This window comes from Diplotaxodon limnothrissa, linkage group LG8 (genome assembly GCF_057381915.1).
Source record: "Diplotaxodon limnothrissa isolate DT_005_m linkage group LG8, D_limnothrissa_male_GT1.1, whole genome shotgun sequence".
NCBI lineage: Eukaryota > Metazoa > Chordata > Actinopteri > Cichliformes > Cichlidae > Diplotaxodon > Diplotaxodon limnothrissa.
The window spans coordinates 21,201,770-21,215,769 of NC_140603.1; the positions used below are offsets into that span (position 1 = coordinate 21,201,770).

Here is a 14,000-nt window from a genome sequence, read left to right on the forward strand (position 1 = left end):
AAAACACCGTAGGCAGACCTAAATATATTCAGGACAACACTTTTCAGTAGCCCTAATGTATTTTTTCCTATCTAATGTATGCACTGTTATTTGTGTAGGCTTTTTTTCCCCCAGGTTTAGTACAATACACAGAAATAACAGGTCCCACTACTGCATTCTTACTGGAGAGTGTTTTCAGCAGGTGAAGCGATCCAAAGTGTTTACATTGTGTACAATAAGATTTGTTCAGATAAACAGAGAGGGATCTTATTGTAGTTTACTGGCGGATGAACTTCCCGGAGACAAATGCCAACCTCATCATTTATTTTGTCTGCGAGGACATGCATTATATTTTATTTGTCCAGCTTTTATACGGCTAGTGTTTAAAGCTATTATACAATTCAAAGTGAGCGGCCACAGTGAGTGTGTTTTTAAATAGACAGTAAACTGGTTATCATGTGATCTAAAGTACAGACAGTCTTTGGGATATTGGATCTGTGGTATTTTAATCCTTGTATGTATTATTAACTAGTAATAACTAGTAGCCCGGCTATAATTATTGTAGTTTTACATTTTCCCATCTGACACTTGACTCTAGTTGTGGTTGTCAAGATAGGTGGAAGTGAGAAATATAGAAAAGCATGCAAAAGTATATTACTTCCATTCTCTGGCTATAGGGGAACAGCTATAAAATGAAATATTAAGTAACACCACTAGAGATTGTACTTACTGAAAACAAAGACATGACAACCACCTGTTAGTACAACTAACTGTAACAAAAACAAATTACTTGCCAGATAATTCAGACAAAAACACTCCAAAAAGGCGTAAACATCCCAAATGCATTCAAGAAGTGTGACTCAAACTACCTGAAGTGCCATTTGGCAGACAGCTAGATACTATAGCCGCCTGTATCAGTATTCGTCTGTCATTTAAAGCATCAACACCATTAATCCAGCCTTAATACAATTTAAATGAGATTCATACAAAACAAAATAGTCAGCAAAAGAGAAAACAAATGTGTTGCTAAGCTGTAAACCTTTTTAATTTCTGCTTCAAGCTGTGAATTTTAACGTGTGATTCGGAAGCTAGTTTCCAGTGAATATGTGAGGAACTGCATTTTTTCTACTTGAACTCTGGCTGTATTTTTTCAGTTACTGAGACTCCTGTTTGTTGAAAGTGTAAAATTAATAATACTCATGTCCCTGAAAACATGAGTCAATGGGTTTTAGTGAATTGAGATCTTGCAAAAAGCACTGAAGTGTCAATTATCTTTTTCCAAACTAAAGATATAACTGAATAAAAATGATCTCTGGGGAGGATCTCACATTAGATACACATTGAACAAAAACACAGCCATTTCCATCAGAAACAAATTACCTGTTAAAATCATGCAGGGTCTAGTTTTGATTTTCTTTTCTTTTTAAATTTGTTTCCCTTTGTTGCTTAATTTTAAGTTTTCCTTTTTGCTTGTGATCCTGGCTACCAGCATAGCTGCAGGGATGGCAATGTTATGCTCAAGGACTCATAGTTGGTCCACAGCTCAGATATATGGAGTCAATTTTTGTGAGCAATTACAGATTCCTGATGATTATTAAACAGATTAAACAGTTTGGAGTAATAATTATTGGATAGATTGCCATCAAATTTAGGAAAAACTTCATTCTCCCCTTGTGAAAAGCAATAGTGACTTTTCATAATCATTATTATTATTAATATTATTATTATTATTATTATTATTATTATTATTAACTCTATGATTTTTCCCAGACTTTCACATTTTGCTATAGACTCGAGAAAAGCAGTGGTATCAGACTTTTTCTTCTTCTTCTTCTTTTGGCTAAAAATTGATCATTGGTTGAATTTTGGGTGTGCCGCCCTGCCTGCCATGAGAGAAGACAGACACACAAGCAGAGTGGCAGCATTCGTCGCTCTGTGAGCAGCAGGCATAGAGGAGCTTCACCAGTACAGAGACAACTCTCAGGCAGATGCCACTATAAATAATGCATGAACAATAGAGCCAGCAGAAGAACCTTGGAACAACTAATTATTCAGCCCGACATTTCAGCAACTCACAGCGAAGTTAATAGCTAAAAAAGATGGAATTCAGGCCATGATCGCTGCTGATGTGAGTTAACACTGACGTTGTAGGAACAGCCAAGCTCCATTATGAGACGCATTAATCTACACCTAACACAACAAGTTGCTTTCTCTTGCTCATACTAAAACAAAACTAAAATGCATGTTTGGACTGTTCAGAAGATCTTTATGAAAAAGCAAATGTCTTTCTCTTGCTACCCAGTGATAAGTGCTCCTCCATAAGAGCAACTACAAAAAAAGCACTCTTTCCACTCAATTAAGAATCACCAACGGTGGTGCTCCTCCTACTATGAGTCGAATCTGAGTAGCCCCAAACACTCGCAGCAAACCTCGGCACCGGTAAAAGACATGCATGGTAATCACAAGAGGACAAAAAGGCATCTCATTCCACCACTTCTGCCATTTTGATCTCATTAGTGTGCAACGAGAAAAAAAACACAGATAGCTGATGTGATAGGCTGATCAGATTCACAGCAGAGGAAATACGGATAACTATTAGCTCGTTTAACGTTTATGGTTTGTCTCATCTTAATTTTCAACCCTCGCTCTGTCGTTCACTTTTAACTGGAAATAGGCCTCATTATCATATTTCCAGCAATTGCATACTGTTTTCTTCCTCTAATTTTTCATATCCGTAATTACATTGGCTGTTAGCGCAGGAGCATAAATCCTGTGGGAGGCTAATAAATGGCTGAGGTTGATGACAGGAGCAGAAAAAACCCACAGCTGGCAGTGTGTCTTTGAGCTAAGTAAAGGAGCTCAGTGTCATGATGAAACAGCATCATGTTTGCCGTTCATACGCAGAAAAAACAGGGTGAGCCCTGGACTTGCATTTATCAGAACCCTCACTTTGGAGCTGTGCTGATGTAGGATCAGCGGCCGGCTCATCGGCTTCGCAGAATGACTTTAATCTGTGAATGAAGCATTAGTTTGTTTGCTGCAGCACAATTAGTAGTCAAACACTGGTTTTCACAAGCCATTAGTGACTCCAGAGGGATTATGCTAGGCAGCACCACCTTAGCTTTGTTGCGGCCTGTCACAAAATAGATAAAGATAAATATGAAGACTTGGCCCATGGCCAGATCCAGCTGCTAAATGGGCAAATCTGGCTCAGTGGACAGTAATGTGTGAGCGTTGACGAGAAGCAAGCATTGTGTCGCAGAACATTATGAGCGTTTTCGCACCTGTGCTGTTTAGTCGGTTTAAATCAAACTCTGTGGACGTGTAATCGCACTTCGAACGTGAACAAACTACAGTTTGGCTGGCTGTCGAGATTTATTCTGACCCCTCACATGTGTTATACTCTGAGTTTGCATTGATAAACTCTGGGAGGAGGTACAGGGTGCCCTTATTTATGTATAACTGCCATAAATATTGTTTTGCTTCTCTGTCAGTTAAACTGATAAATGATCAGCTTGTGACTGAATGACAGAGAAGGGGAGAGGTGTTTGAGGTTAATTGTTTTTTAAATTATTCATTAATTGTTACTTATTCCAAGGTCTGTGTGTCCATTTAGGGTTTTTGTCTTCATTTGTGTCGATGTTTGAGTTTCTAGATGCTGCAGATGTCGTAGTCCTTCAGTCCTCCTGGTACTCCTGCCAATTTTTCTCACTCTCCACCTCTCTCTCTCTGCTTGTGTGTGTGTATGTGTTGTGAATGGTATGGTAGGATAATTGAGAGAATCTCCCACTAAACATCAGGTTGGCATATTTTCTATTTCAATTATTGGATGCTTTTGTGTTTTTGTGTGAGATAGAGGCCACACCTATGTGGGAGTGGAGATTTCATTCTAGTCCAGCTGCCAGCTATTTGGAGTTAGTTGATTAGTGATGATTTCAGCCCTTTTCTATAAAGGGTAGAGAAAACAGGAAGGAACGGTGTGTGTTGTAACACATTACCTTTTAGAAGCAGGATCCTCTTGGTCCCCACTCTCCGACATGGCAACATGACATCAACTCACCTGCTCCTTATCTGGTGATCAGTCGGCTCCCTTCAAATACTGAGGACATCCCATCAGTCGGTGCTTGAGCATTAAACGAATCACAGTCCGTGTGTACGCACCTCTCACCATTCTCTCTTCTGTCCAGGAGCCTGCACTGTTTTCCTTGAGGAGGATTTGTGCATTTGAGTTGGAAAGAGAGAAGTCTATTTTGCTATCGAGTCTAAAGATGAAGTGGAATCTATCGGACAGTCGGCTAGGATACTGTACATAGAGACCCTGGATGTTTTCCCTTTTTTAAAATACAATGTAAATAGTTTTTTTTCACATCACTGTCAATAAATTGACCAATCTGCATTCTGGGTCTTTGATTGAGTCCTGCCTGCTCTCAGAGTATGACAGCAGCTGCCTGATACAGAATGATTTTCACCTATGGACGACAATAAAGTTATCTTATTTTAAAAGGCTACAAATGTACAAAATCATCAACTGATTCAGACTAGATTAAACAAAGTTGGGGGGGAAACACCATAAGAGTGGGTCATAAGCTAATTGTTCCTGATCAGCCCTTTGAATCTTAATCACATGGAGTAAAGTAGTTAACCCAAGAAGCTATGCAACAGCTATTTAATTTATTGCAGGAGACTGCCTGAATATGGAATAAAACAAGTATTAGTTTATGCAGTGCAAAAAGTAACGCTCAGCCACAACCCCAGGAGATTTACTGATCTTATTGCTAACCAGCTGATGGCTCATATCATACCCTTTTAGGCATCCTGTTTGTAAATCTCATATGTGGCAAGCTATTCAAGTTGCTTTGCCTGGTCTACATTTGCTGCCCACCTGCAAACCGCTTTGCAACCCTCCGACTGCAAAACATTTGCCACCATTGCTCCAAAAGGGAAGACGGCATGTATAATGTGCTGATTATTTTTTTCAGTTTGATTAGTTGATTGATTAATTGTTTGGTTTATTAAGTCTCATAAAGGCACTTTTGAAGTCTAATCAAATGTCAAATGAACAGCTTGAATCAAACTAATTGTGTGGATTAAAACTTGAGCTTGAAACTTGTAACTAACAAACACACTGCCAGGTATGTCAGACGAACCATCACTTGAGCTCATTGCATGTCTACATCTAAACACACTGCATTTATAAATAATAAACAGATTTTTAATAATAAAAGAAATTATTTTTGCTGCCCTGAAGCTCGAGCTGGTTCGGTTTATAAAACACTGTTGTTCTCCCTTTCTACAGGCATTCCTTAATGAATATTGAAAATGTAGATTTAAGCACGCTGAGAGGCTTGGGTAAAATTGGAGTAGCACTTGCAGTTATCTAATTATTGCTCTTATCACTGTAGTAAATCAAATGAATTCCTAGCCAACAATAAGGCTAATGATCCCTCATATTTTTCTTCACTGTGACCACCTCAATAACCAAAAGAACCGAAGAGCTGTTTACCTAAAAAAATATGTGGCAATTTAGCCTCATTAAAAACAAAGCTGGCAGTAGAGCAGGTGCAAACTTTAAACAGCCCTCTGTGGTTGGCTGAAAGGCTGCATGGCTACTTAATGAGGTCCCTCTCTGCACTGCTCAGAGAGATGTAAGGAATCTGGCTGGGAATGAACAGCGCAGTATTGTTCACGCGAGTGATGGCCTGAGCTCCCACTGAGCAGATTCATCCGAATGCACCAGAATGCAAAGTGAAACTTGTGTTGCGATGAAGAAATACGACAAGTGCTCAAAGACTTCTTTTTTTTTAATCGAAGCTGTGGGCTAATTAAGCTGTGCGCTGTCATTTGCAACCTGTTCTCCTGCTTTGTGTGGCTGAATTTGTGCGAATCTGAGGGCAGGGGAGATTTGATATCTTGACACCAGCAGGATGTCATGATTACAGCTTCGACATTGACGCCTGTCATAAAGGAGCTTGTATAACATCCTGTGTATACCTTCTACATCTGCTGCTCTTATTGTTCTTCCTTTCAACGTTTCCTCATTATATCCCCATGCTGGTCCAATTGAAACACCACCCACCACTTGGTTTATAAAGCCCACATGGTGACCCCCGTCCTCCCCACTCTGTTTCATTTTATTTCGATGCAGGAATGAATATTCCTGTTTGCTGTTTTCACACCTCCTGTTTGCCAAGACAGCTAGTAAACAAATACAGCCCCTTCGCATTTCAGATGGTACGTCTTAGTGCCCGACAGAGCAGAGAATAGTCTCCTCTGAGTAGAACCAAGCCAACTTGGCTGCTTACAGTATCTCCTCCTGTGCTGTGGTTGAATTTACCTTCTTTTTTTCTTTTTTTTTTGGATGAGGTGCCTCTATACAAATGTATGAAGAGGGTTGAATGAGCAAGGGCTCAAGCCATCCCTATGCGATTATGCACACCCCCATCTGCTAAGAGCTTAGCTAAGAAATACCCATGGTCAGCAACAATAGGAGGGCCCTAAGTGTACCAAGAAAATATCCCCACATCATTACACTACCACCAGCAACCTGAACTGTGCCATCCAAATTAACTCATCAGACCAAGCAACCTTTTTCCAATTTTCTCCTATTGACCAATTCTGGTGAGCCCATGTGAACTGTACCCTTCCTCTCAGTTATAGGCAGTCTGGCTATTTTCTTCTAAGCTGTCGCCGCAACAAGAAAACTGCTGCTCATTGGATCTTTTTTTTCCCAGATCATTCTCTGTAATCCCCAGAGATTGTTGTGTGGGAAAATCCCAGGAGTGGAAATACTCAGACCAGCCTGTCAGCCACCAACAGCCATGCTACATTTAAAGCTGCTTAAATCACCTTTCTTACCCTGTTTGAACATGTTGGCCATGTTTATTTTCCTAAATGATTTGACTGTTGAGTTGTTGCCATGTGTTTGGATTACTAGATAACTTTATTAACGAGCAGTTGAACATATATACCTAATAAAGTGACCGGTGAATGTGTAAGTGAATGTTGATGAAGACTAGCTGCTTAAACAACTAAATGACTGAATTATTCAGGAATCATTAAGGAAGCATTCCACTAATTTTATTCTGTTTTCTATTTTTCAGTTTGCTCAACATTCTACTTGGATTGTTCCACTGAGGATTTGGCAAAAGGGATGTTTGTATATTTAAATAATAATGACAATGAAGTAAAGAAAAAAACAAAACAAAAATAGGATTGAGAATTTTTATCATCGAGTCTTTAATTTAATTACACCCAAATAGTCAAATTAAAGCTTCTCAAATGAAAATAAAGTTTCTCACATCACTGCAACATTAACATCTTTTACTTTTGAGATTAAATTAAATGTTCTGCATGCTTATATTTTGAACTCAAGGAAAGGGGCTTGTGAAAAGTAAATGCAAACTTTCTTTCTACAGTGGACTTGCACTTCAGAGTGAGAAATAATAAAACAGCTGTCACTGCTGTGCTGAAAAAATGTTTCTACACTGAAAAATTCATCAGGAATACATAAAGAATCTGACCTTTAAGCAGAATCAACAATCACACTGATATCAATGAAATCTTATCATTGTCCTTCCCTAAATGTCATGAACCTTTTTCCCAATGGGCTTATGCTAGAGACAATAATAGACACTATATACTCCTTGTAGAGTATACTCTATACTGCTGGTTTTCAAACCTGTTTCTGGAATACCCTATCCACAGCCAAAAAAGGTTCATGCCCCATATCCCACAATTTGCACGACTCATTAACCATAAAAAGGATCCAAGTTAAACTGCAGTGAAATAAAGGTCAGCACAGTAGCATCTGCAAACTCCAAACTGGTTTTTTTTTCCTTTGTAAATACTCTCCATTCAACCCAGTTTCAATCGATATTTTTCTCCTCGTGGTCCAGTAGGGCCTGCTCTACGGTTTGAGAACCACTGGAGTGAGCCTTAGCTGTAAGGCATTCACCAATCTTTTGCTACACAATCTTTTACTGAACTAAACTCAAGCTAAACTCAAATAGATTGAAGAAGACTCTCATGTCAAATCTTTTCTGCACACTATGGCTGGACGTGCTGCTAACTGCCCACAGAGAGGCCCCATATCGCTCTGTTCACCCTATCTGTCACTCAAACGCTGATCCAATCTAACAGGAGAGCCGAACTCCTCCAAACACCCGTGGAGATAATATTTAAATCTGCATGAAAGCACAAATTTGCGATTCAATTACAAATTCTCTCCAGTCGGACACATTCCTGCACGTCACCAGACATGGTCAGAGGTGTTGAAGCTTCTCTCTCTGGCAGACTCTGATAAGACTATGTGTCTGAGGTGATATTTCTCAGCAGTGAGATCAAACAGCTGTCCGGTTGTCAAGGTAGAGGCCTGGATCTAAGCGTTGCTAACCAACTCATCCTCAGAGATCTCGTGCATCCTGATTTATGCCATGTGTTCAGTCTTTTGGCAGTGACTATTGCAACCATGTGGCACACCCAGCGTCATAGGCTCCTGACCCTTTATAAGCGAACTGTCTCCCCCAGTGCCCACGTATCCCTCTCTTGGCTGCAGATGTTTTAATATCAACCTTCCTATTTATATCACTGAGGGAGGATTTAATATTAGAAACACATCAGAGTGTAACACAAGACAATTCACAGCAACAACACAAAGTGCAGCGATTCAGACCATCCACAGCACTGAATCAATCAATCAATCAACAGCTGTAAAACTGTCTTAACCTTTATAGAGACAGGATTTACTTATTTTTAGCTAGTGATCTGAGTGCTGTGCACATCCTCCCTTCGTTCAACATGTCTGCCCTGATTATATATGCTCTGACCAGTTATTATTGCCAGGGACTGAAATTGAAACCAGGTTCCAGTTGCCAAATTGTTCCACATAGTCCAAACCTTTGGAACTGTACGCCTCCAAGATCAATCAGTTCCAATAGAAATGCTGCCATATTTTTCTAACACAACCGTATTGCAAAACAATTGCACTGAACTCAAAGAAGTTGAGCCTATGCATGCATTTGTGCCTTTTTTCCTATCATCACAGCTAATAAACCTAAAAGAGGCCTGTAATGGCCTGCTTTTTTCCCAGGCAACAGACAACTGATCAGGAATCAATAGGAGAATCAATAAAGCATCTGACCTATAAGCAGAATCAATATTGGCTTGAGTGTCAGCATTTGTCCTTAATCACCACCAGTCACGGTGGGTGGGATTTGTAATTTGGTGATGAAAGAAAGAACTAATATTGTCAAATGGGTAATCAGTCAATGGGTAATCAATGCTGGTATGTACCAGTTGTGGATACTGGGATGGGATAAAGTTAGATAGAATCCAACTTTATATTCAGCTTCAAAAAGCAACACACAAAAATAAAAAATATACATTTGTGAAAGCACCATCATCACTGTCATCATTCCACCCAGTCCTCCTCAGTTAAAATGAGACCTTCATCATTACCCACCAACATTAAAACGACTTTCTCATCCTGAGCTTTCAAATATTTAATGGCACAAAAGACAGAAGAATTTGCCCACTATAAGGATCTGGATTGGTTCACACCTGTCTCCTTTGTGGTTTACAACAAGATAGCTGTTCTTATCATATCTCTTTGTATCAGTGTATTGTTGGCAGTGGTGGAAATAAATAAGCACGAATCTGATTTACAGGAAGCTGCACTACTGTGATGAAGAGCCTGCATTTATCAGGTGCATCATTTGTTGATGTTAAAAGGTTTCACAGCAGGATTTCGTGAAAATGTAGACCTATCCCGTCACAAAAAATATACGTGTCAAGATGTACCATTACTGGTGTGGTTGCTTGGACCATATACACAAAATGTATATGGTTGCTGTAACCTTACCCAGTTACCCTGCATTTAGGCCTATGTTCGTGATTAATATTTTAATCTACAAAATTCCAAAACAGTTCTCTGAAATTTGTGGAAATCTAAGGCACTATCTTCAAATAGTATTTATTTTGGTCCTTATAAAGCATATTTGTTTAGCTGCAATCTGCAAATGGTGTTTTTGCGTTAAAAAGGTTTTTTTTTTTTTTTTTTTTACCAATCATGGAGTTCCAGCTTTATTAACAATGTGACTAAATTTTGGCCTTCAAAATTTAGATATTTTAAATTTCATCACTTATTTTCCAGCTTTAGGGAGTATTACTCTTGAGCATTGGCCATGCTTGTTTTTTTAATATTTGATATTTTCTATTTATGATTTATTGACAACACAGGAGATGGCTTGCTGTGCTTCTTTTCAGTCTGAAAGCCCAGGAAGACTCCTACCTGTGAGCCCTACATTTACAATATGGCAGATCAATGGGAATTCATGAATAGAGATACGGTTCAGAGTATCACAGTTACCCAGAAGGAGCTTGGAAATAGCTTTTGAGACCATATGTCGTAGATTTCCTTTGGGTTTTACCGTATTCACTTGCATTCACTTGCAAGACGGTCCATAGACGAAAAGTGTCAGTTTTAACCGCAGGTATACGCAATAACATAGTTGGCATTCCCCCTTTATTAAAAAAGCAATAAATGTATAACATCGAATAGGATTAAAAAAATTAAAAAGAAGAAGGGTGAAATGAATCTGAATGGTTTCATGATCGATGCACGCACACGGACACACGCGCATTCATTCGGACCTCAGTCTAAGCTTAAATTCTAGCATCATGTGTAAATACTTTCATTTTTCAAAGTATTTCTCATGCACAAACTGATAAAACTGGGTATACGTGCACTTCGGGTTGACAGTTAACTGTGCGCAAAAATCACCTGAGAAACCAGCCTGCGCTTTCTCCACAGGGAACACCTCTGAAAGCCCAGTATAGGAAGAGCTAAAGACACGACAACGCATGCTTGTGTTAATTACACCAAATGCAACACTCACGTCTCTGAAGCGATTCCAGTGTTTGATCTTACGGCTGTACTGGGAGATGGTTGACAGCCATTGCTCATCTTCCATGAAATTCCCGGCTTTTCCTGCCTCTTTCCCACTTTTCACGTCCACCTGGAGCGAGACGCCCACCAGCAGACACAGGCAAGCAATGATTCTCACAGCCACCATGGTGCTCGGGCAGTGTGGTCTGGGATGTATCCTCTTGCTACTGCTGCTGCCCCTGCCGCTGTCCTCCAGCCAATGAGCCACATACGAGACTGCTGCTGCTGCCTCAACAGACTGAATGGAAATGAGAGAGAGAAAGAGAGAGAGAGGGAGGGAGAGAGGGAGGGAGAAGGAGAGTTAAAGGGGAGATTAGATCCTGTGCTAATCATTTATTTGTGCTCACTTTGAATCATTATTTCAGCGTCTTCTTGTTGTTGTTTGATTTACTTTTTCAGCCCACACACAAACACACACTCACACACTCAGAAATCCTAACAGTCACACTGTAAATGAATCATACAAGTAGAATAAATGTTTTCTGGAAGAATGCCATTTAGCCTACGCCTACAGCTGGGTTCAGACAGTGAAAAGGAAATGAGAGGAAAATTGCTGCAATTTAGTTGATATTATAAGGAATTAGTGCCCACAACATGGTTCCTCGGACTACCAGTGGTCACTGAAGAGTCCCAAACGGCCTCATATCAACCGAGGTTTCATTTATGTTAAAATTAGCACCGGGAGAGGATGCCAATGTCAGAATCATATATTATCTCACTCTAAAATGTGACATCAGATATAAATGGACTCAAAACAATGCTTATTGTATTATATTGGATGTGTCATTACAGAAAATTTCATGATTCGCAACTTATTCCCTTTTCCCAAAACCTGAATGTGATGTTTTCAAGTTTATTAAATGTTGACTTGTGAAGGTGCTAGTAAGCAGTGCCGGGTATCCCTCTTTTCAGTTAACTGACAGAATGAAGACTGGTGCCATTGTTTTTATCTAACTCTCTGACAAGAACAAATGAAGGAAGCAATCATCACAGCGTAACACACAGTCAGTTAAACATCAGGCATCTCAGCCTGTCCACCTGGAAAGCTTAAACCTCTGTGAATCAATTTCATCTGCTTTGATGCAAATGAAAGTGACAAGAAGTGTAGTGAACAGGCCTTTGAGTGAAACAGTTTGTCTTGGCTACGCTTTGTTTAAAACTTGCCTCTAACTGGCTGCCCATTGCAGACAGAAGGTTAAAACAGCAAATGGGTGGTGCTTCTGTGCAGAGATGACCATATAAGATACAACCACAATCTCAGACTAAGATGACTCAGATACATGGACAATGAGTACAAACCAGTTTGCAGACGAGCCTGGGCCTTTGCTAGCTATGGCAGGTTGGTAATACAGTACACTGGAAATTTAACATTTCTTTGAACTGTGTTGAGTAAACGCTCAACTGTTATTGAGTAATGTAACAATTTGTGCTGCCAAAGTGATTTTATGAAGTTATGAGTTAGCGTACTTATATACTTTATATACCTTCAGCAACACATGGGAAACACTAGCTGCCTCATTATTGTGTTGTGCATATAGATTTCCTAGTAGCTTAATCTATAATTATAAATCAACCTTTCTGATGTTGAAATGCTGAGACTTTCATTGGTTTGACTGCCTGCACCAAATGATGTTGTAAAGATGGACTGTGGAATGAAACAAGTTTAAATGTGTTGCGTTGCGGCTTTTATCCCCCATTCTTTATGACCTCTAGTTCTGCTGTAGCTGCACATCATCTTAAGTCTATCCACGTTATTCCTGCTGCTGCCTAAACTCTGCATGCCCTCTCCTCCTTCGCTCCCTCTGCTGTGCATCCCATCCCCATGAAGATAAACCTAATCCAGCCCTCTGCTCAGATTCATTTATGTTTAAGATTACCAATATTGTCCGTGGCTGAGTAGCCAGGGGGCAGGATCACATTTCTGGGATGCTGCTTAGCAGGCCAAACCAACTCTGACATTGCCATCAAAATAGTTGATGTGGCAGTCGCAGGCTTTCCTGACTGTGCAGAGCTCGCGAACTGCGATGCAAGGGCAACAGGAGAAATGTCCCACAGTGCCAGCCTGCTGCGCACATCAGGAATACAAGGTGGTGGACATGATGTATTAATCAAGAGGTCGTCATTACTCACTTCTGGATGAATGTGCTGCAGATTAATGGTTACACAGCTGATCTGGGTCACCTAGAATTATTTAAAGACTCTATTCTGCTTTGCACCATTAGCTTTTAAAGATTTGTTTTTAATTTAAGAGGTTATTTGGAAGCATCTCTTTGGATCATTGCAAAGGAAGTCTCCTATGGGAATCTTCAATGTGAATGAAAGGGAAAAAAACAAATAGAAAACATGCTGATGAGAGCTGTTCATTGGTTCAGATAACAGGCTTTAGGGAAAAGACTCCAAAGAGCCTTTTTTAATTTATTTTAATTGCAGACAGTTTTTAAGAGTGCTGCTCTTCTATATACGAGTAGCAACACAGGGTCCGAGTGTTTTTACTTCTCTGAAAATCAAATACTTAGAAACATGTCTTACTCAGATGTGAAGAAACACCTCAGATTATCATGTTAGTTAACTCAAGGTGTCATGCTCTCACACCCTTCTGTGGCCAAGAAATATTTATTGCTGTTGGATGTTTTATAGTCATTTTTGATGACAAGAGGCACTTTAAAATAAATATACCAACCAAGAAGACAATGCTGTATGTATATAAACCCTTTTATGTTATTCAGAGCCATCAACACATGGCCGAATCACATCTATTACAGCCTTTCACAGAACAGAGCTCACGGTAAAGTAGACTACAATGCTCTTTAATGTGCTTAACATGACAATATTCATGCTCATTTAATCAAAACTTGTATAATCACACATATCAAAAAGCACAATGTGAAGCCTCTTGCATCTTAAACATAAAAGCAGCTCCATGCAACTTGTTTAACATCTTCTTCTACACATCAAGAGTCACGCTGTGGAAGAGTGCCTTTAATTGTAAAGGGATTAGCTGATGGCATTGGTTCCTCCTGCTCCTCTCTAGGCAGATAAACCATATCAATCCTCCACCGAGTGTAATCAGTCTACA

The 14,000-nt window shown here is 39.7% G+C and overlaps 1 protein-coding gene across 2 annotated transcripts in view; it reads right to left on the reverse strand.

Annotated features, from left to right (window-relative positions):
• LOC146626835 (testican-2) overlaps nt 1-11,051 on the reverse strand; it is a 46,792-nt gene extending 35,741 nt beyond the window's left edge. The window contains exon 1 of one of the 2 annotated variants that reach the window (XM_085360835.1): nt 10,875-11,051. In XM_085360835.1, the coding sequence (XP_085216961.1) occupies nt 10,875-11,051 (177 nt within the window). The remainder of the gene's footprint in view (nt 1-10,874) is intronic. The other variant, XM_085360836.1, reaches the window with a different exon arrangement.
• Between the last annotated feature and the right edge of the window lie 2,949 nt (nt 11,052-14,000).